Genomic DNA, 24,937 nt, shown 5'->3' with positions numbered 1-24,937 from the left:
GAATTTAATGACTTTGCTTTCTCCTTTGTGGAAAAAGCTGCTATTTTAATCCACGGTTATTAAGGTAAACAACCTGCAGTAACTTTTCTTACAGTTTTTGTAACCTAATATTTTGATTTATTAATGTCGTGTTTCACTAAATTTATTCATTCCCTTACCTCACGATCAGTCGATATGAATAAATTGAAGTAAAATTATTGCAATGCTTCTTAGAAGTAAGTTCCAGTACATTTACTAATCAATAATGATCCCGAAGACATTACGAAACAATCTTGCTAATATAAAATTCTTCAGTCATAACAGGAGCTTGAACGTCTTGTTTACCTAAAAACACCAAAATGCGTAAGTTATATAATTTTCATTTTTAAACTCCCTGCAAATTATCCACCGCTTAAACACTGATAATTAAAGACGAATATAACGATCTAATTATATACACTGTTATATAAAACAAATAACTGTTCCAGACCATTTTATTTAACACGCAAACCATTGTAGTAAAACATTTACTATTATTAGCACAAAACGGTCCATCATTTCCTACAAATTGTTTTTTAATTATATGCTTTTTTAACAGCCAAAATGTATGTGCCGACCTATTTGTAAAACTAACCTACATCAACTTTATATATAAGCTATAAAAAAAGGCATTTTGTTTTTGAATCCGGTACTCCAGGTATAGACTCTTATCTTATATATTTTTTTGAAAGGTTGTAATGACTAAAGTTGCAAATTATTATTAATCGATATACCTTTTTTTCAAAAAAAAAAGTAAAATAAACTTATATTTTTGGTGGTGTTGTTACTTCGAAATTATAATAAGGTCGACCTTACCTGCAATGGTAGTTTATTTAGTTACAACATTTACATAATGCTTGTTACCAAAGCCGTCTATTGTGAATTCTTAAAACTATTTTATTTCAAAATTAATTTTTATGACCGGAAGTACAGAGTCTTATGTGTCACAAGACTAAATCATCTCTTAATGTTTGGTGTGATTACTGGCTTCGACCTTGTTCTAAACTTCACACGCCAAACTTACTTCAAAGTCTTGATATATGTATAATATAATTTCAGTAGTACCCTTAAAATGCACGACCCTTTAACACCAGAGTGTTATATAATTACAACGCCCCGTATAACTTCTATGTCCCTCTGGCAGAGACCTTTTCAAAAAATATATAAAATTTGATAAACTATTGTTTCGACAATTCAGAAACAAAATTATGCATGCAATAAATCTCACAGGAACTATAATGGTACGAAAAATTGACATAAACCGTTTTTTGTTCCACAGTGTGATCCTTCAATAATGACGCAAGTGAAGATAATAAAAAATTGCACCCATCTCGTTTTAAGTAAATTTCTTATGAGAACCATCAGATTTCAATGATAATTTATTTTCGCAATGAACGTCAATTTCAAAACAAGCACTATCTGTGCGAAATTCGAGACATACTTCTTCCCAACATGTCGATCAGGCTGCTCTGTTCCGTGGATCCCACCCCGGCCCTTCGTCCCAGCGCGTCCAGCAGGAGCAGTTCCTGGGCTTGTCGTTCGTTGGGCAACGTCCTCGCGCGCTCTAGTACCATCACCAGCACAAGCACCAGCACTCCGCGTCCCATGTTCACGGCACAGCACTCACCTCCTTACTAAGAACATGTGGAGCACAACTTTCCAACATCGGAAGTACTAAGCGTACTGAAGACGCAGCGAAGATCCGACACGGATGGCATGTAGTGCACTTACAGTAAGTGAAAGCTGTTGGGGTTTTGTCCCATTATCGCGATTCCGGCTCTGATTATCAGTAATGGGATTTAAAGGGTCGCAGAATGGACTTAAATTGGCTTAGTACCATTACAAGCCGGACTGGCCCTAGGCGAGGTCTTCCGACGAGTACTTGCTTTCTTGATGGTGTTTGCATTTTATGCAGTGAAAGCTTTGCTTTGTTTGTTTAGTTAATTCAGTTTCTTTCACTTTTACCGCTGAGCCAGTTAGTACTGAAAGCGTATAGCGGAACGTCTTTGGAGACAATGTCATTGATTGACGATGATCAGGATGATTGCTGTTTTTCCCAATTTCCGCAACGGTTGTTTGCAAACAGGAAGGAAGACGTAGCTTCACATGTTAAATTACCGAGCTTGGAATACCTGCTGCTGGCGTGGTCGACGAAACTGATCGTTATCGGAATTATAAATTTTGTAACTGTATACTGAAACAAGGATGAATTGCGAAAGCTTGCATAACTTACGAAAATGGAGGGTTCTATCGAAAAAGTGAAGTTGTGCCACTGAAAACTAAAATTGTTTATTGAACAGAAGCTGAAGAACTTTTGCACTTGTTGAATGATACCGTAACGGTGAATACGGGTGTCGTGGGAATGCTGGCTTTTATTGAAGAAACTTGAACTGAACTCGAATTGAATTATAAAACTTTGTCATTTTTATTTTATGTAAATTTTCTATGTTCGATTTTCACTTATTTAGATATATAAAAGCGGGAGGAAAGTTGTCTGGAAAGATGTTCTTACGCTTCAGTGAAAAAGTCTGAGTGGTTGTACTGGTAAATGGATTTCTCAGGATGGAAAATTAAGCGAACAATTTCCATTCTTCACATTATTGTTAATTTTCCTTAAAAAATCTAATTATTGTATTAAAGAAATTTCATTGTATTATTTACATTCGAACAATTTGAAAAAAATCATTTATCATATTAGAGCACTTTCACATTTTCAATGGAAGAAATTTAACAGTGACATTTAGAATTAAGAGAAATTATAAAAATAACTACGTATATATCACTGCACACCAACTATGTACAGTCTCTAAGTATGAAACTTATCAATTTGGCGTGTTGTCAAAATTATGTTGACAATTTTTTTGTAATTACAGCACTATTTTTGTCACATATTTTAAAACTCAAATTAACCAATAATAAACGGAGATTACTTGCTAATTACGGTAAATTATGAAAAAAAAAATTCTATAATTAAATCGCAACATTTTCAATAGACATAAGAGGCATTTCTGTAAAAACTTGTTAAATTTAAAGAGTGTTAAATTGCAAGTTTCCATAGTAACGAGTTAAACTCCTAAAAATGATTGGCTGATTATTTTTTAACAACCTTTAAATAGTAACAGGTTTGATTCAGAATTGCCTCTATGGTGTTCTTATGACGTCATCAATATGTTTTCTAACAATTAACCTTATTTTGTCGACGTATATTTTAGAAAAATAGAAAAACGTAATGAATATGTACTCCATTATTACTTCCACTGTCTATTTAAGCTTTATTAGACAAACATATTTAAAATTAGGTCAGAGTTTATTAATTAATTAATTTCTTTTTCTTTTTCTTTTTGTTAAATATATAGAGTTTTCTTGCAAAAGAAAACTTCATATATTAAGAAAAAATTGACCAAATGTAAGCCCCGCCCACCCATCCCTCTTCAATTGCGATGAACGCTTTATTCATCGTGAGCTCAAGGGCGGAGTTTAGTTGCGACATTCTCATTTATGTACAACAAATTACCATATCAAATATGTTTTTAAAAGGGTAGAATTTTCTAGAAATATGTTACAATTACACTCCGCTCCTCCTCTGATTAGGAATGAAAATCTGATCACAATTAAAATTGGGGCGGGTGGGGGGCGGGGGGCTTAATCTTTGTTTTTTTTTTGTTTATATATATAGTTTTCTTTCAACAATTTTTTACCGCAAAGAACAAGAGATATTATAATAAAAAACATAAAGTCAATCTATTATTCAATAATTTTGGACTGTACTCCTAATGTAAGTGACGTAGAATAACTTGTACTTTCTCGTTTTTCTCGAAAAACTGAAGAAATGAAAAACTGAAAAATCTAAAAATTGAAAACTCGTGAAATTTCAAATTGAAAAACTGCAAAATCTAAAATTAAAACGTCCAAAAGTTGGAATATCCGAAAACTGGAAAATTCAAAAATGAAAACTCGAAGAGATATCGCAAAATTAAAGGAAAAATAAAACGACAATTTAAAAAAAAGTGAAATTGAAAAAACAAAAAATTATAAAATCGGAACATTGAAAAATTGTAAAAATAAAGATAATAAAAAACTCAAACGAAAAATTGCAAATGGAAAAATTAAAAATTGAAAACTCGAGAAACTTAAATCGAAAAATTGCAACATCTAGAAATTGAATTGAAAAGTTGAAAAATTGAAAAATTAAATTTAAACTTAAAACATGAAAAATGAAGGAACAAAAAAAAAGAAAATTTGGAGAGAAAAATCAAGTCAAGTAAGCTGCGGGAACGTTTTTACACCATGTGTTTTTACTTCATAGAGGTTATCAGAAAACAAAAATCGCAAAAAAATGATATTTTTTGAGAGAAATTTATTAATTCTGTTAAAATAACCTTCGACCAATTTTTTAATAATGTGAAACCTTCTTAGGGGTGCCAACTGTCTTTTTTAAAAATGTAAAACCTCCTCGGGGACGCCAAATGTATTATTTTAAAGAATGTGAAACGTTCTCGGGGATCCCAACTGTCGTTTTTAAAAATGTAAAACCTTCTGGGGGGCGGCAAATATCTTTTTTAGGAATGTGAAACCTTCTCAAGAGTCCCAACTGTTCTTTCTTAAAGAAGACGAAACTAAACCTTCTCGGGGGCCCCAAATTTCTTTTTTTAAGAATATTAAATCTTATCGGGGCTCCCAAGTATCTTTTTTTTTTAGAAGGTAAAACCTTTTTTTATTACACTGTGACTAATACTTATTGTATTGGTTTACTCCATTAAGGTTCACGAAAAAGTAAATTCTGCAAAATCAATTTTTTTTATTTTTCAGAGAAGCAGTATTTGTTGGACTGTACTTCAGACGCGAGGGAAGTTTTCTTGGCATAACTTTGGAGCAATTTTTTTTCTTGCATTGGTATGACTACTTTTCTTTTGTCTTGTGACTAATACTATTATCCATGTTGATGACGTCATCACAAATTTTTTATTGGTCAAATTAAGAACGAGTCATCCCGTTTTCTCGAAAATGTGAAGAATACGCACGTCTTTATATAATAATGGTAAAATAAGAACTATAATATTATTATTATTAATAATTTTAGTCCTGTTTTGAGAAGACAAAGTCAGACAAGCTGATTTCTACGTGACATTCTTTCGAAATATAAACATAAATAACCTATTATTATTGCTGAAGAGCAAGGGGTGTTATTTATGCCCCTGGTTTTTACTTTATAGCGGCTATCACCAAACGAAAATCGTAAAATCAAATTTTATATTGTTTTAAGGAGCAGAATTTGTCGGATTGTACTTATAGCCATCGACCAATTTTTTATTGATCAAACGAAAAACCTAATTTTTTAGATTTGCTTATACACGGTCACTCAAAAAAATTAATGAATCAGTCAATTTATTTTATTATAGATCACGAATTGCAAAACTGAATACTTTGAAATCTTGCAGACGTTTTAAAGTTATTGTAAGCATAGAAAATTGTTAATCAAAATATATCTGTTTATTCCCCCAAAAAATTGATAACGTCATCTCAAAATTTTCCCGAATCAATTCTGCCCAAAATGTGCAAATTATGATGAATTTTTACTTGTGATTTTATCATTGCATTCATATTTTTTAGATTTGCTTAAACAGGTGGCTCAAAAAAATTAATGATTGAGTGAATTTTTTCCATTAAATCAATCCATTTTCACAGAAAATTTTGGAAGTACAATACTGTTATTTTTAGTATCAGACTGTACCAATCCAAGTTGATATACGTGTCCTTGCAAAAACGTTGATGACGTCATCGCAAAATTGTGTAAAGAAAAAACTCGACTTGAAAATGCTGGATATATTTAAGCATTATAAAATTTTAATCACAATATATTTACATATCCCCTCCAAAAAATTTATGATGTCAGCTCAAAAGTGTGCCGAATAAATCCTATCTAAAATGTGCAAAATATGATGAGTCTGTAGTTGTGATTTATCATCCCATTCATATTTTTTGGATGTGTATATAATATACAGGGTGACTAAAAACAATTAATGAATGCGTGAATTTATTTTATTGATTTGAGCAGGGACTAAAAAAGCGAATGCTTTTAAATCTTGGAGATGTTTTCAAGTTATCATAGGCATCGTAAATTTTTGATCAAATTGTATTTGCTCATCCCCCTGAGAATTTGATGCGCCACCCCAAAATTTTTCTGAAAAAATTCTTTCGAATATGTGCAAAATAGATCAGAATATACTTGTAACTTATCATTGCATTCATATTTTTTAGATTTGCCTATACAGGTGACCAAAAAAAATTAATGAATCAGTCAATTTATTAAAAAAGTGGAACCAGAAGCGAGGGAAGTTCTGTCGAAATAACTTTCGACCAATTTTTTTAATTGTTGCAATTTTCAGATATCGATATTTCGGTTTTTTTTAATGGAACACCGTTTTCATGTTCTATTTTTTGTTTTTTCTTTCTTTGCCAAGTTTGTTCTATATTTAAAGTTGATACATTACTATTTTTTTATACTTTCTTGTAGTCACTGTGTAACTAAAAAGTTAAAGTCTAAATTGGTCTTAAAAAATATTGACAAAAATAGGCTGCTGGAAGTCCCTTGTCAGCTAATTTTTGTCATCACATAGTCAAAAAAAAAATCCTTCACAAGCGAAAAACAGAAATTTATATCTGAATAAAATTCCAAGGCAAAATTATATTCTTAAAACAAAAGTTTTAATGTTATCTCTCTCACTGTGATATTAACTTGCATTCATTTAAGGGTTCATGGATATGTACTTGAAATAGAAACACTTATTAAATAAAATTGGTCGAAAGTCATTTCGACAGATCTTCCCTAGTTCCTAAAGTACAATCCAACAAACCCCAAATTGTAAAATTTGATTTTGCATTTTTTTGTGATAACCTCTATAAATTAAAAAAAAAAGGTGGACGAGAATGGGATTTGAATTAATTCATTCAAGCCAAGCTCCAATAGGTAGTTGCTGAAACTCTATGCTACTAAGAATTGATTGTCATTATGTGTGCGGCAAATATTACACAAACATTTTTGTAAAATAATTGTGAGTAAAAGTCAAGGCGGATTTATGAACCACAAGTGTAGGAATATATTATTTTAACATGAAAGTAGTCATTCGTGAATAGTCCCTACTACACGTACTACCTTAGCTTACACTCGGGAAGTAAAAACAGTAAAATAAATAAAGTATCGTAACTAATAATAACATTTTTTGTACAAAGAATTTAAAAACTGCAATCGTCACTTTATCAAAGATTTGTCTTCACAGACGCATTGTAAAGAAAAATCTTTAAAAAATAAAAAACTCACACATCGAGATTCCTTGAGAACCCGAATTTTTCCAGAAACGACACGGCTAATTAGACATTTAAATTTATATGCGTCACCTTATGAAAGTAAGCAGAACCGACTTTCTTATATTCATTATTCAAGCATTTTATCTAAATTGTGATCTTGTAGACAGTGAAATGCTACACACAACTAAATATAAACGGTAGACGGTATTACCCTTACCAATTAAAAATTAGTAAGTAAATGTTATGTGTTTGGTAGAATTAATTGAGTTATTATTCGAAACCAATATTTTCCTTTATTATCGAATATAAAAACTTATTGATCAAAAAACTGTGGAAACTAAAACAACAATGTGAAAATTTAATAAATTTCCAGAGTTGTTTTAAATTATTACATTAAGGCCACAAAGAAGAAGAGGAAACCTAATTAATGTATTTTTCCATAATTTTCGTAATTTGCATATTTTTTGCAGAGAGTTTTCCAGACTTGAAAGAAACTCTGTATAAACATATACAATACACATTGTTGTAAAACATAAAAGCTTGGTCCAGTATCTATCAGATGTACCTACTCTGTAGAAGAAATGAGTGCAAAACGATCATTTTAAATTACGACAGTTCAAAAAATAAATAAATAAACAAATAAATGAATAAATAAATAAATCAATAAATAAATAAATAAATAAATCATTATAAAATTTCTTCATTCGTATCCTCAAAAATCACTATTTAAATAAAAAATTGGTCGAAGGTTATTTCGACAGAAATAACCTCTGAACTAACCACAATAAAACAAATCCAGATTTTTCGAATTTTCGAACAAAAAATTTTCAGCAAAATGGAATGAGCCGTTTCTGATTTAATTAATAAAATAATTTAATTCATTCATTCATTTTTTTGTGTCATCCTATATAAACAATTCTAAAAAATATGAATCCAATAATAAATCACTCATCACATTTTACACATCTTAAACAAGCATTTATTTGGCAAAATTTTGAGATGTTATATTTTGATTAAAAATTTACCATGCTTACGATCACTTTCTGCAAAATTTCAAGGCATCTGTCTATCGAAAATCGATACAGACGACAGCCAGACAGACAAACGGAAACGGTAGACCTACTCTATCGTACTCTAGGGTCATGAGCATGACCTACTGAGAAAATATGCATCGCAACTTTAAAATGTACAACGATGTTAAAGCAAAGCTTTAATAGTTTCTGTTGTTAATACCTAGTCGTCAACGATGAAATGTAAGTTAAATTGGCATAAAGACTTTCAAATTTGTTGCCAAGCTAGTGTGAATCATATACTTAGGTTTAAATCGTAATTAGAAATTACAATCTACATTAGAAAACTGTGCCTTTTGGAGACTGACTATTTTGCTAATTACAAGACATAATTGACTTAGACACGTTTATTCCCCATTTGTAGACGCCAGTTCTTCCAACAATTACTAAATAATTGGAAATTACAGTGTCATGCAATCATAACATAAATGGAAACATAGCAACTATTGAATGGAAAGTATACTAGAAAGAACTGAATGAAAATTATGTATTAGTAGCTCGTAATGTCTAGATATGGTCTTTTGCTTCTAGAATTCGAAATAGAGACTGTTTTCGTATCTGCTTTGGATAAATATTACTGTGATTGGTATACAACACAAATAGATGGCCTAGTTGAATTTATTAGTTCAGCAAGGAAACCGGTCCAAACTTTGTTATGGTTATATTTTACATAAACAAAAATTTGTGCAAAAAATTACTTATTTCCATCGACAATAATTTACGAAAGAAATTCCCTTGTAGTACAGTAAAAATAAATTCTCTATTATGTTTTTAAATGATTCCGCAGATCGAAACAGTTACCGTTTAATATTTGCTTTTTTTTTTAAATATGTTCCATGAATTTCATTTGTTCATTAGTTAAACTTGTACTAGCACTGATTTCCCAGGCGTTCTATTCCCTTTTTTTTTCATACAATGAATCTTCATAACCAATGAGCCCCGGATTTAATACTGACGGTAACAGTATGATTTAAATTTAGTATGTGGTTTGTATTATAAAAAGTAATTAAACATATTTCACAATTTTCCTTTATTGTAGTAGAAGCAATACATTAAAAATAATGATCACGGAAAGCTTTTTGTCGGCATAAAATAATTAGAGATAAAATTATACTACGGATTAAAATTGGGGTGCTTGTCTTTCAACATAAGTATGTACCAACCCACGATATCTAATTTACATTGCCCTAATATTTCCACTTTATATCAATGTACACACAAAAATAAAATTTGCTTTGATCTTATCTTACTACCCTCCAAACTAATCTCATTCTAAATATAAAATCAAATTACCAAGGCTTTGCGTCTTTCTTTCCGTTGAAATTCGCTTCAAACCTATTGAGCTTTCAAGATAAAAATATCACTTATTGCGAAAAGATTTAATCCGGGAAATACGATACGTCAGATTTTTCCGATCTCGTTTCAGAATCGAAGTCGAACATATTAAAAATTCATTTCCTTCTTATGTTGCCTACTACATTTTCCAAACATCGAACTTTTACTACAAAATCGCGATCGATTTTACCGACATCGACTTATGTATAATTTATGCGGACTTTATCCTCCTTTTTCTACCATCAAGGAAGTGTTCACACGTTCAGATCGACCTTGGCTTGACGAAGATAAACGAGGGTAAAATTCATAATCTGCTTAGCATTCGCCACAGGGACAACTGAAAACTCCATCCACCCACTCAGCGCAGTTATCGACGTGTTGAAGACGTAACAACTCCAATTGTGTTTTCGGTTGGCCTGGATTACTTCTTCGACACTTTTCCGGAAACGAAACAAAGACATTTTTTTGAATCAGCGCGTTGTCTCCATTTTAATGCCTAATTATTTTATGTGTGTCACGGCGGAAGGTGACAATAAAATATTACGAGATGCGCGCCATTGTAATAAGCGTAATTTACATCTTCATAATAATATTCATTGTTTGGGTTAAATAATAGTTAGTTTACTTACGGCCAATCTCGTCGAAGAAACGCGTTTTCGGCGGTGCGTAGAAGTAATTCTTGGAGGTCTTTGTGGGAGCGGTGTCTGGAAATGAAAAAATTGTCAGTGAAGCATTACTGGCTGATCCGTGAAGAACATGCTTGATCGGGCGAAATAACGTAAGTTAAATTTTTAAAACTGTAATATGAGCAAATTTAGACTAAAAACTTATTCATTAGATAATGACTGTTGTTACCTATAGGGTAAAAGTTATTCATGAAGTACTGAGGTAACAGTTACATAGGATTTGGATGGTTTTTAGCTATATGTGTATTCTGCCAAAAAATTGACAATACCGTTTCCGTAATGGTCACTGAGCAAAACGTTAGTGGCAAAAATGAAAACCCACTGAAAAAGAAAAAAATCACTGAAACCAATTGTCAGAGAATTTTTTGCGTTCGTATAGAAAAGCTATCAAACCTTTTGAATGAAGCATGCATATAGTTTCAATAATAAGTAGTATGTAATTTGCTGCGCGAGAATTAACGAAGGCTTCAGTAACATAATGAACGCAAAATCCCTTTCACACAATTCTTATATTCAGTGATTTGAAGAGTATAATTTTTATTCCCAATGTACCAAGGTTTCGTAAAACTGGTTTCTAAAGTGGTGAAACATTTTGTTGATTTGGGCGAAAATAGTGACACGTGGAAAGTAAAGTGAAAATTATGGAAATCACCGAAGAAAAAGTTTCGACGAATAAAATCAACTGCATAGCTGCATGAACTGATTTCTTGTAAAGCTTTTTTATGGTTAAATAACGTTTTGTTTTATATATTCTGCTGCAAAATGACTAAAATTGCGAGAAATAAATTATCTCAGTAAGATTTAGTGGAACAAGATTTTTTTTAGTATTTGTGTGATTATAATTATCATTGGTTAAAAGTGTCTCTACAACTTTTTTATAAAGTTGATCCAGTTAAATAGAATTAAGTAGGCCTCTCTTAGAGTTTTTTTTTCAATGAATCGACTGACAAAGATCACCCAACAAATAGTCATTTCATCCACTCAATCATGTTGTAAATTAATTGCAATGATATCGACGAATTAAAGGTTGTGCAATTTAAAGATCAATTACTCAATGTATTTTTTTTTAGGTTGCATTAATTGTATAATTTTGACAAATGCTACATTTTCTATCTTTTCAGTATATTGCAGCCTCTAGAAGACTAAAATGAACGTTTCCGATTTCTGTCTGTCTGTGACTGATAATTTTGGAAGCTATCGAACTCACTTCTTTGAAATTATAGATGTTTTTAAAGATTATCTAAAAGAATGTATAACACTAATAAAAAATGTCAGTTCAAATCTAAAAAACATTTACACCATCTTAAAATTTTTAAGTATTTTAAAAATTCAGAATAAATTGTTCTACCACATGTGATTTAATATTTCCCATCTATTTCACTTCGTATTCACTAAAAACTTATGCCTTTCTGACAACAACGTGGAACATACATTTTACTATTCACATACAGGGTGAGTCACCAAGTCTCAATATTTGATTATGCTAGAAATTGCTATTGCTATTGCTAGAAATAGAAAAAAAGTCAAAAACCAAAGTTGTACGCTTCTTTGAGGACTATACTATATACAAAGTATTCTGTTTTCAAGAGGTAACACACAACTCAGTTTTCTAAATGAAACCCTCTATATATTTTTGCACATTTTACATTTTCTTAGGCATTATAACCACAGTCTATATTTGAAATTACTATGCGACGTTGTCAGGTTATTCCAATTTTCTTGAAATTTTTTGGCAATGGAAGGGTTTACAAAAAAATTGGTCGAAAGTCATTTTGACAGAACTTCCCTCGCTTCTGGTTTCATTTTCTTTAATAAATTGACTGATTCATAAATTTTTTTTGGTCACCCTGTATAAACAAATCTAAAAAATATGAATGCATTGATAAGTTACAAGTATAGTCTGATCATATTTTGTACATTTTCGAAAGAATTTTTTCAGCAAAATTTTGGGACGGCGCATCAAATTTTCAAGGGGATGGGCAAATACATTTTGATCAAAAATTTACCATGCTTACGATAACTTTAAAACATCTCCAAGTTTTCAAAGCATTCAATTTTGTAGTTTCTGATTAAATCAATAAAATAAATTCACGCATTCATTAATTTTTCTGAGTCACCCTGTATATGCAAAAATATAATTAATAAAATATTATTGGAGTGATAAATGACAAGTACAGACCCAACATATTTTGTACATTTTAGGTAGGATTTATTCAATAAAATTTTGGCCGACGTTATCAATTTTTTAGGGCGGATGAGCAAATACATTTGATCAAAAATTGACCATGCTTATGACAATTTTAAAACATCTCCGAGATTTAAAAGCATTCGGTTTTATAATTCCTGCTTAAATCAATAAAATAAATTCACGCATTCATTAATTTTTTTGAGTCACCCTGTATATGCAACAGACTCATCATATTTTGTACATTTTAGATAGGATTTATTCGGCAAACTTTTGAGCTGACGTTATCAATTTTTTGGAGGGGATAAGTATATATATTGTGATTAAAATTTTATCATGTTTATCTTATCATAACTGTAAACCATTTGCAAGATTTCAACGCATTCGGTTTTGTAATTCCAAAATAAATGGCAAAATGTTGTTTTAAAATTTTAACTTTTTTCCCAAAAATCTGGACGTTTCGGGTAAAAATTCAATTTGGAGTCATAAACTACATGTGCAAGGACTATGTTATTTTATATAATTTAAAACCCATTTACAAAAAACAGTTTTGAAGTGACGTCATCACATTATTGGTGGGGATGATTAGACAAATTTTGGTTAGCGTTTTACCATCTACATGATATTCCTAATACAAATGCAAAATTTCACAACAATCGGTCCAGTACTTTCGGAGACTATCTTTCTAATAAAAATTCGGGACGGCAGACAGACGGACAGATGGACAGACGGACAGACGGACAGACGGACAGACGGACAGACGGACAAACAGACAGACGAGACGGAAATGGGAGACCTATTTCTTCGTCTTCTGGGGGTCATGAAAGATCGAGAAAATGTAAAAGAAGAGAGTCGGCCGACGAACTCAATTACAATACTTCCTTTGCTTAGGCTCAGGAAGTAAAAATCACAATAGCGTCAAAACCTGTGTTACAACATGTTGTGTAGAGATAAAGAAAAAGACGCGCTTTATGGTGGTGCAAATACTTAGAATTAATTTTTTATATACAGAGTGTGTATCAAAAATGTGCGCTTTATGGTGGTGCAAATACTTAGAATTAATTTTTCATATACAGAGTGTTTATCAAAAATGTTGTAATTGTTACTACTTTCAAATATCGATAATTCAATTAATTTTATTACTACATCTTCTTCTACTTTTTGTTCTCGTTTTTTTGCTGGGTATTTTCTATCTTTAAAATTGATAGTTACTGCGATTTGTTACTTTTTTAAGAGACACATATTAGAAAAATGAGCACAAAAAATGGACTAAGATCAAATAATAAAATACAGGTGTTCCATTTGAAAAAATGAAATATCTATATTTGAAAATGGTAAAGTTTTTCATTTTTTTATAAACACTCTGTATATTAACATTCAATTTAGTTAATACCAGAACAATGTGCGTACCTTTATTTATCCTTTCACAAAATATTGGAAAATAGAATTTAAAAATAACCCTATTGAGATTTTTTTTGTGAATCCTTCCACTGCCAAAAATTTCAGGAAAATTGGAATAACGTGGCAATGTCGCATCGGAATTTCAAAAGTAAATTGTAGTTGTAAAGTCTAAGAACTATCAATCAAAATTTGTAACAATATAGAGGTGTTTTATTAAAAAAAAAACAAGTTGTGTGTTACGCCCTAAAAACCGAACAGTTGCAGTAGTAACAAATAATTTTAGAGTATAGTCCTCGAAGAACCATATAACTTTGGTCTTTTTCTTCTATTTTTAATAATTTTAATGAATATCGAGAACCGCGCGCTTATTGACTCGCCCTGTATATGAATATAAAAATTTTAAATCTTTATAAAAAGAATTCTTGGTATTAAACAGCAAAAAATTAGTTGGAGGTTATTTCGACAGAACTTCCCGCGCCCCTAAATATTGTCCCACGAATTCCGCTCCTTTGAAAAATTAAGTAAAAAGTATAATTTTGGGAACTTTTAATTGTGGTAAGCTCTTTATTAAAACAAATAGTATAGATAATACCAAAACAGTGTAAGAAGCTAACTACATCCTAGAAATGTATTTTGACACCCTGTAATCTTTTTTGTGTTTATCTCCGAGTTATAACTTTTTTTAAATAACACCGTATATATTTATGTTAAAGATTCCTGCAGAGCTTATTTTTCTAGATTCATGAATGTATCATATTTTAATGACCCACATTCCGCCACTGTCTATGATTCGAATCGAACTCATTATGTTACGAAAATACATTCTTCCATCTATGATGGCAAATGGATTAATACTTGATCCAAAAATATGAACGTATTGATAAAGAGAATGCCAATGCCTATATTTCTAGTGAGTTTTCCCAGTTGAAAATGTTCAGATCGACATTATTTCCGCAAGGACATATATGTCAGTTCCGACACGTGCAGTGTAATGCTAATAATAAAGCAATGGGGGTACCGTTCTTGAGATTTGATCAATAAAAAATATAAACAAAAGCAATAACAGTGTAAGAAACAAAAAACTCCATGGCACATTCGACCGTGCTCGATTTTCGCGTTACAAGCCCTAAGGCGAACATTTGATGCGATAAGGTAACGAATAACCTTGTCGGAACTCCGCTTATACTAGTATAGATCCCTCGGGGATACACATACACATAAGATTTGTCAAGAATAAAATTAATACAGTGAAATCGTACGCTTTAGTGAACATTTATTTAATACTATTTTCAATATACATATGCATCTTGACGGGCATAGTGTAACCTTAACTACCACTTTACTGTCTTGCCAGAATTTTAGAGGTATACATGAGAAGTTTTTGAATTAACCTAACACTAATTTTCAGAAAAATAATTAAAAAAATAAATGCTCTTATGTAATTGGAGAGAAAAACAAGTGATCCATAAAGGATAGAAGTCGCGACGGAATTGAACCCGCTACTTCCGTGTTATTGGCACGACGCTTTACCAACTGAGACAATCGTCCACTGCTACGCATTTCTCTGATACTGATATAAAATCTTATTATACGATTTGGATTTTTCTGTGAAAATCTGGTTGCCAAGGGTAAATAAACAATCAAGGGGGATTCATAAACCACAAGTACTGGAGGATATAATTTTATAAAATTTACATAGCATTTACTATGCAAAATTCTGAGGTGACTTTTTAAAATATCCCAAAAAATAGTCAAATTTAATTTTGGCAATTTTAGAAGTATAGTTGAAATGTAGTCAGAATAGCTTCTGTAGTCAATATTAACAAAAAAACCTTTTAAACCTGTTGATAATCTCAGACCAAGATTGTCGACATATTAGGCTTCAAAATCAAATTTTTAAAATATTCCAAAACTGGTCATATTTCATTTTGGTAATTCTGTAAAAATGGTTGGAATTTTCAAAAAATGTTGCCGAACATGGTTTCTGCGAGTAAAGCAATTTTCAAAAGTGCTCGAGAAAAGGTGAAAAATTTCATGTTTGAGCTTTTGACAAAGTTGGCTAAAATTCCACAAAAAAATCTGAGATTATATACAAATTTACGAAGAAATGCGGTCCAAAACAGTTTCTGGAAGTCGAAATTAACGAAAAAGTTCTCAGGTAATTTTTCAAAATGCTCGAAAAAGGTCAAAAATTTCGTAAGGGTGGGGGGGGCTAAAAACTGAGTTTAAATTCTCCAAAAATACACAAATATTCCGACATATAAACATCGAGGAGGTGATTCGAAATACAGCTTGTTGATGGTCACATACCAAGACTTTCGAAATTCTCCGTTTCAAAATCAAATTTTTTAAATAACCCCAAATAGCCAGATTCAATTTTGCTGATTTTGGAAAAATGGTTGGAATTTTCGAAGAAATGTTACCGAAAATGACTTCTACAAGTCGAAAACCACGAAAAATCTCTTTATGTAATTTTCGAAAAAAAAAGGTCAAAAATTTCATGATTGAGCTTTCGAAAAAGTTATCAAAAATGTTCCGTTTCAATGTAACAACTGAAAACTATAAAACAATATTTTGACACAACTATGTAAGAAAAACGAATTATATTTTAGCATGTAATTTGTTCTATTTTTTTAATACTTTTTATTTTTTCGTATGTACTCAGCTAGAAAGAGCCAAAATAATTTTTGTCTATTAAAAAAAATTTAGACAACTGAATGCCACTCACGACGTCATCAGAACACAGACTTGTGTAAGAAATCTTTGACAAAATGCCATTAACTCTTGTAACTATAGCCTTCTATTTCCAAATTCAGCAAAATTAGACGAACCGTTTGAGAGATTCACTACAAAGTTCTAAAAGATCAAATCAAAAGCTATACCGTATATTCTTCTAAAGACGCAATAATTTCTTGAGATGACGTCATCAACTTTCAGGTGGGGATAAATAATAAGAAATAAATTTTTGTTAAATCAATGTTAGTATTTTATTTTTCCATACATGTAAAGAGAAAAAGAAAATTCTAACAAAGTATATTTAAAATTTGAAGTAAATGGGAAGATGATCTCGGAGATTAAGTTTTTCTGCATTTTAGTATTCAACGAGTTATAAAATTAACTGTAAAAAAAGGTCAATATTTTACCAAATAACAGATTTAAAAGTTTCACTTTAAACAAATCTGACACAACGACTTTGAAGATTTTGGTTAAACTGTTAAATATTTGGAATTTGGGATAAACATTTGCAACAAAAATCGCATACCGTAGTTTTGTCTGCTTAGATTTTCTCTCAAATTCAACAACACCGGAAAAAGTGTTGTGGGTTATAATGTCGCTATCAAACGCAGCCTGTACTAAGTTATACAAGAATGCAGCAACTATTGTAGAAACACATTTACTTTTCACAAAGCACTTAAACTATTTCTAACTACAACAAATTTTGCCGCAATTTTTTTCGAACCACCAGAGTGTGAAATCCGGGTTTGCTTTTACCAAAATTGTTTAATGCGTTAGACCTGTCATATAAATATTTAAGCAGCCCACAATAGACAATAGAACAGTTAAACATAAACGTAACCATAATTTCGCGAAGGAAGAACCTTCACTTTCTACTCGGCGAAAATGGCCCGAATTGCACACGCCGATCGAACTCAGAGTACCTTTAATATCATTTTCGGAACACTCTGTAAACACAGGGTACACCACACACAACACCAGCAATCTTAGACGATAATTAAGCCGCATTTTCGTCCGCGAAGTAGAGCGTGTTCTTTTTGTTTTCACTTATTGTCTTCCCTGAATTATTAAGCCAAGAACCACTTACTACACGCACGACGATCGAAATCGATAAATCTTCGATCCTAGTCCCGAAGAGTTGCGGACACAACTGAGAGTAAAAACGTCGAGTCACACTTACATCGGAGAAATTTTAATCTTAATTTTTAGACCAGTGGCTATCTCAAACATTTTCGTTTTTCAATCATTTCTCTCGGCAGGGCCGGCCTTGAAAGCGCGACTCGAGTGAAAATGGGATTATGTGGGGCGCCACCGGAAAATCTAGACGCCTGAAGAAGAAAGAAAATTTAAGGTGTTTACCGGCGCATCACTTTTGTTCGGTAACAAAATAAGACACAATTTAATAAACAATGGGATTAATTTTTTGTTGTTATAATTTTGGTTATTTGATGGCGAAAGCAGGTTACACTCATTAAGGTGAGCTTCCACTAGGACGTAGAGGGATGGAAAGCAATGATTACCTTTCGAGTCTTATCGATGGAAGTGATTACGATTTAAAAACATCGTGCCGCTATGGAAGATCACGTCCCGCATACAAATAACACGTTTTTTGAAGACCTCAACATCCGGGTGGAATTCCAGCTTTGGATATTGACCGATCGGCCAAAAGTGGCAAAAAATGCACACTTCTAAGTAGCGTCCTTTGGCCTCTATGACTAATCTCATAAGAATGCGATTTTTAAGTAAAAGGTTGTTCTTCTACGTTTTTCGTGATGATTCCCTTAAGGGAGTTAGAATATGATTGAAATTTGTGACAATCATTACAACGAGGCGGCAAAGTCACGAAATTCCAAAGCCAACTTGATGGACGATCTTTTATAATCACCGTCTTGGTTTTTGGTTATCACGATCGAGTTGTTACAAAATCTGGGTTTAAAAAAATATTTTGCCAGCGAAAATTTGTACATGGTGCAATGTCCAGTCCGTCTCTGGCCTTTCGAAGCGCAGCAAATTCGCTCTTAAACCTTCCATGTATACAGCCAACCAGTGAGCCATAGAAACGTGCAAGTGGAACAATAGCGTACCAAGAAATCAAAAGTTTTTGCGAGTCCGGGATCGATATTGCATAATAGTGAAGCTCCAGCTCTTTCGAAAGGAAGCGATCGAATTTCGCCGCACCAGAGGCTATGTGGGCCAATGTTGCTGCGAATTTTTTTCGGAAAAAGTGTGATTGAAATATATGATCGTGAAGAGAAATGCGCAAATATTTTCACTTGACGAATTTTTGCTATTTGAGAAGAGCGTGCTCTACATTCGAAGCACTACGGCTGGTTTATTATTGTTATTGCAGCAATTAATTGAAGAAAATACAAAACTTCAATATGGAAAGTTACGGAGCATGGCGTGGTATAATTTACTGTTGTTTTCATCCCACTACCATTGAGAATAGTAGGTTATCATAAAAAGTGCCCATCCACACGCTCCGTGATATTAATCTACCGTTTTCCGGAGTGGCGAGAATCCCAAGGACTTAATTTTCTTTCGGAAGTAGTTTATCCAGCAACTTATTTTAATTAAAGCGGATTTATGGCGCGATACTTTGCGTCATTTATGACACTTCCGGTCCGAATTCGATCGGTGTGATACGTACTTTGCTTTCTCTTGGCATTCCTTGCGCTGACTTAGACCTTTCTTTGGGAAAGTATGTCATTACTCTAACCTTAACCTACAGAGTGAGCTGGTAGGCCTATAACAATTACACCGGTCCTCACACCTTGCTCTCCTACATTACTTTTTAATGTTTTTGCTCTTAAATTTTCCCTGCCAGAGAAAATATTAATAAGGATGAAATATTTTAGGTTAAATGATTTAAATAGGCTTCCGTGAAGAAACGCTTAATATATGTTTATAGGATTCATAAGTTTGTTTATGAAATTAGCTGCATAAGTAGGTCTTTTTTAAAGGTGGGATTTTCACTTTTTAAGTACCAGGTAGCGGCGTCTGCCTAAAGTACTTCTTATTCTTATGCAAATTTTAAGCAGTAAACAGACAACTGTAACATTTTTGTTATTGTTTTTGATTCTCTCGAAAGGAAAGCTAAAGGTAGAACTTTCGAGGAGCAGATTTTATCAGATAGTGACGTCCACGTCTGAGTATTTTTATGTGGCTTTTAGCGACCTGTTCGCAAACATATGAAGACCTTCCGTTTTATTAGTTTCTGGTGGCAGTAGTTAAACTGATATACGAGCACAAACGGTAAATTCCAAGGACAGAAACATTATTACACAATTGATTAGACAAGAAGGAAAAGCACATTTTTGACATATGACAACATATAATCACACACGGGCGATGTCTACTAAATTTCAGATTGAACGTCTTGATTTTATTTATATTTTAGGCTCAAATTTCAAACAAATCGGATATTAAATCCGGACGCCTAGGCTAAAAAATCAAGGTAGACTCATAAATCACAAGTGCAGTATGAAAGTATATTTAATGATTTTAGAACTGACGACGTCGTCAGCTGTTCTATGAAGGATATGAGAAGTTTTAAAGAAATCTGTTATTAATCTCTGAAATGACTTACAACCAAGTGAAAAAAATATAGGTAAACTATTAAATTATGAAGTATTAAACCAAAAGCATAAGCACCTTTAAAATTTCAAAATAATGAGTTCAGTATTTCTGAAATTATTTGTGTCATAAAATCTTCAACGAACGACAGATGTGTGCTGACAGACAGAAACTGGAAACCTGATTAACTCAAGCATGTGGAGTCGACGTGCTTTAGAAAGTTCTTTTTTATTTTTTTTCTACGAAAAATTACCAGTTGGTTAAAAAGTTACTACCGATGATATCTCAAAGTCAACTTCAATTTCAAATTTTCAAGCCAAAGTGTACCGAAGGTAATTAACATTTTCAACATGACTCACCATTAAATAACTCAAATAAGACAAACTGACTTCGTGTTTGAATATCTTTTTGAAGTTCCTTCCATAATATGTAAGTTGGTTTAATTCGACATGATACGAGTACAGTGTACAAACTGGTAATAAATTAAAGCGGCAATTTCATAAAACTTTTATGCGTAAAGATAAAGTCAAAGAACCCTCTGTATTAAAAACTTTTAGTGCGATTTTGTCAACCCGCAGTAGAGAAGTATTTCAACATCTCGGTGCTTTATGAACTTTACCATATATTTTTAGTATCATTTTTCATAGTTTTTTTTAAATAATATTAAAATTAAAACTGAAAACTTGCATTGTACTGTAAAACATAGGCATTCATGTTTACTCACCAAAATCTCATGTATGAATACAACTCCAGGGCACATCAGCGTACTTTATTGTTTGTTAACCTGTAATTTATAAATTTGGTTAAACTGTTCAAGTTTCTTGTGCGAATGGTTAATAGTTTGATTCAAAATTTGCTTGGAATATATTTTAGTTATGTTCTGTTTACTAAATTAAAGAGCAAATGTTTCTCAACTGCTCAAAGGGAGCTAAATCTTCCATGTTGCCATGGTGTAATGTTGGTTGCAGGTATGTATTATATCCGCTAAGTTATTCCGCGATTTCAAAGGGATTAACACGCCCTAAGTCAAGGAGTAGGTGCTGTTTTATCAAGCCCCAGGCCCTTCCACTTCCCTATAAATTTTGGATTTATGCTTGAACATTATTTTGAAATACGTTTCTGGCAAACGTCATTTATTTTCAATAGTTCTTCAGATATTTGTACTTTACATAGTCCAGAAATCGGTAGCATGAATAAAAATATCGTCAAAGTGGCTTCGGACACGCAAGTTGTCGTTGTCGGTTACACATAATAAGAAATGAGAAAGACATTTTCTCATACGTTACTTTTAAAAAGACATAAAAGCCTTTCTCATACTGTGAACAGATAATAACAATAAATGAGCACAGTGGAAAAAATAACTGACTGGCCTGCTGTTTAAAAATGTTTTAATATTATTAGTTTTGCAATTAATTACTGCATTTCATGAGAAGTTTCCACACTGTGTATTACAGCAGTGACGACATGCACTCCTTCTACTCACCATAACAATCAATAAATATTTCATGATTAAATTTCATAAATAAATGTTTCCTCTTACGTAGCTCCTAAAACCTCTTTTTCTATTTCAATAGATCAAATTGTAGGAGAAATGTATTTGACATAAAATTAAATCAAAGAATACAATTACAGTAATTCATTTTTATTGCCTCAAGCGATTCCACTGGGGCATGTGTCGGCGCTCTTTTTATTCTGATGAATCAACAAAACTCTTTGTGAAGTTCCACTTTAAGCGATGTAGTACTGATTACAATACAATGCATGAATAAAATAGTTCTGACAGTTCAAATAAAACAAGCGTGTTTAAATTACGTAACGGGACGCAATCAAAATAATGGTTGTAATGCGGATTACGAATAATGCAACTACAGAAATAAATATTAAGTTAGTAAACATTCACGCAGTGTTTGGAGGGTTTTCGCTTTAAAAGTTAAAATGTAGTGAGTATTTTAATAATCCCTTGTTAACTCTACATCTCTACGTTTTGTCTGTGCAGATATTTCCGCATAATGTTGCTAATTGTGTTTTTCGCTTAAGCTTCATTTACATGCGGACAGTAACAAGGCAAAAGCATAAAGTCGCTTTAAAATCCAGTAGACAGAAGACGATCTAACGACTCCCTAAAAAGTCGTTTTTCCCATCTAGACAATGTGTGCAAAAAATACACAAAAAATCGGCAGTTAATCTAGGTCCATAACCTGTTATTATAATTTTATCGATTGAAAATACAAAAATGGAATGGATAAATTGTTAGGAACGTTATTAGGAAGGAAAATTCCTGTACATTTGCTTGCATTTTACATTGCTACAAACAGTTGTAGATATTATCTATGCAGGAATTACGACTAAGTTCTAGAAAGACTGAGACGATCTCATTACGATCCTGTACAGGTAAGCTGCAAAATTGTTGCAATCTAAGATTATTGTGTTTCTCGGTAGTTTTGTAAAATTTCATTTGTCTGGAGTTAATTGCCTTGTGGTTAATAGACAAAGTGGTTGTTCGTTTCCTCTTTTATAAATTCTGGATTATTATATAAAATTAGTGGCATTCACACCCGCTCACGGTTATTCCAAAGCACGTAAAACATTCCCCCTTCGTGACTGTTTCATCCAAAGTGCTGGTTTGAAAAGTACATATCGTCAATGGAACTGAGAGCATTCTTTCCAAATTTTTAAAATGAAAGCGAAACAGTTTATGTTCATATTACTTTAATAATAAGTAGGGGAGGATGGGACGTGGTGAATTAGTTGGGGGCAAATTTAGACAGGCGCCTGAAAGGCCGAAATTTTACTTCATTTAAACGTATATAAAATTTGGTCCACCACGGCTACTAGCGCCTCTGGAAAATTCCCGGTTTTCAAATTAAAGATTTCACTAGACACTTTAAATGACAATAAACACCATTTTTTGTAGTTGAAGGTGAGAAGATTTTCATTACACCAAGAATGCAAAGTGTAATAATAAATATATATTTTTAAGTCATCAGCATATAATAACGTCTGCGAATGAAGACTTTTATAATGGTATTAACAAAAATAGTAAACGGGAACGGTCCAACTATAGATCCCTATGGTACGCCTGAGGTAGCTTCAAAAACAACAACATTCGACAAAAGAAAATCTACCACATACGAGCAAACTCAGCAAGTTTTTTAATTAAAATATTATGGTCCAGCCGGCGAACGCTTTGGAAAAATTCTCGTATATAACGTCGTTTAGTACAATTGTTGCGTAATAGTCAAGAACTAACTAAGGAATAACTTCGAACAAAACCATGTTGGATTTCCACTATAAAATTTTTACACTGAAAATATAAATTGTCAACAAAAACCATTTCAAAAACTTTGACAAAGTTATTCGGAATAGAAAATGGTCGATTATTTTCGACAGTGGCCATCACCACTCTCGAATAAAGGAACAGAGAAGTGAAAGAGATAAGCAGTATAACAGCAGGACAATCGTTATTACTTGACCAAAAAAAAAACAGAACTGCAGTATTTAGCAAAAGAATTAACTATATCACTATTACTGAAATCGACTCATACTGAAACGTCATATTAGAGAGAATGCCCAAATTTTCCTTTTTGAAATGAACGAATCTCCAAAACTGTTTTGGGTCAGACGAAATATTTGCTTCAGCAGAATATACTTACATGCTGCCTATAAGAATATTATATTTCTTGCTTCATTACTCCCCTCAAGCGTATAAACTTATCACGAAAAAATTGTTTACCTGAGTTTTTGGCTTTTTTTCAAACAACTATCTCTATCGATTAACTTAGTTTAGAAATAGTTTGAAAGAATCTCAAAATCCCGTGATTTGTAATGCCTTGTCTTTGAACTAATTTGAAAGATTCTCGGGGATCTTTCTCTGTATTATCTTTGAACCAAATTATTAGAATCTGGGGGAATTTTTATGTCTTGAAGTAATTTGCAATAATAATAAAGGATATATTTCTGTGTATTAACTATATTTAAAGCAATTTGAAAGAATCTTAAGTACCCCTTATGGTTTGCTTTTGAAGTAGTTTGAAAGGATCTCGGAGACCATTATATTTTGTTTTTGAAGTAGTTTGAAAGAATCTCGGAATCGCTTGTCTTTTTTTTTTAAGTAATTTGAAAGAATTTCGGGAACCCCTTGTATGTTATTTTCGAAATTGTTTGAAAAATTCTCAGGGAACTCTTGTGTCTGATTTTTGAAGTAACTACTTCAAACTTGACAGAATTTCGGGAATCTCTTGTGTTTTGTTTTAGAAGTAGTTTGAAAGAAACTCAAAGTTCCGTCATTCGTGATGTCTTGTCTCTAAAATACTTTAAAAGAATCTTGCAGACCCCGTCTGTTTTATTTTTGAAGCAAATTAAAAGAATGTCCAGTTTTTGAACTACATAGTTCGAAAGAATTTTAAAATATTTTGTTTTTGAAGTGGTTGGAAAGAATTTCGCGTATCCCTTGTCTTGCTTTTAAAATAATTTGAGAGAATCTCGGAGACACCTTGTATTTTGTTTTCGAAATAGTTTGAAAGAGTTTGGAGACCTTCTGTGGGTCTTGTTTTAGAAGTAAGTTGACAATTTCGGCAACCCCTTGCGTTTTATTTTTGAAGTAGTTTGAAGGAATCTCCGGAATC

At 32.2% G+C, this 24,937-nt stretch overlaps 1 protein-coding gene across 4 annotated transcripts in view; it reads right to left on the bottom strand.

The window, feature by feature from the left end:
* LOC135134220 (serine proteinase stubble) overlaps positions 1–17,896 on the bottom strand; it is a 42,943-nt gene extending 25,047 nt beyond the window's left edge. The window contains exons 1-2 of one of the 4 annotated variants that reach the window (XM_064062848.1): positions 17,660–17,896; positions 10,358–10,432 (exon numbers count right to left, since the gene is read on the bottom strand). In XM_064062848.1, the coding sequence (XP_063918918.1) occupies positions 10,358–10,432; positions 17,660–17,744 (160 nt within the window). In that variant the 5' untranslated portion in view covers positions 17,745–17,896. Of the gene's footprint in view, positions 1–1,459; positions 2,102–10,357; positions 10,433–17,659 lie in introns of those variants that run through there. The other 3 variants (XM_064062847.1, XM_064062849.1, XM_064062850.1) reach the window with 3 other exon arrangements.
* Between the last annotated feature and the right edge of the window lie 7,041 nt (positions 17,897–24,937).

Source organism: Zophobas morio, unplaced genomic scaffold (genome assembly GCF_036711695.1).
Source record: "Zophobas morio isolate AGI-343-1 ecotype UQ-CSIRO unplaced genomic scaffold, CSIRO_AGI_Zmor_V1 ptg000023l, whole genome shotgun sequence".
Lineage (NCBI taxonomy): Eukaryota > Metazoa > Arthropoda > Insecta > Coleoptera > Tenebrionidae > Zophobas > Zophobas morio.
The sequence above is the reverse complement of the archived record's forward strand: the minus strand, read 5'-3'. Positions and strand labels throughout refer to the sequence as shown.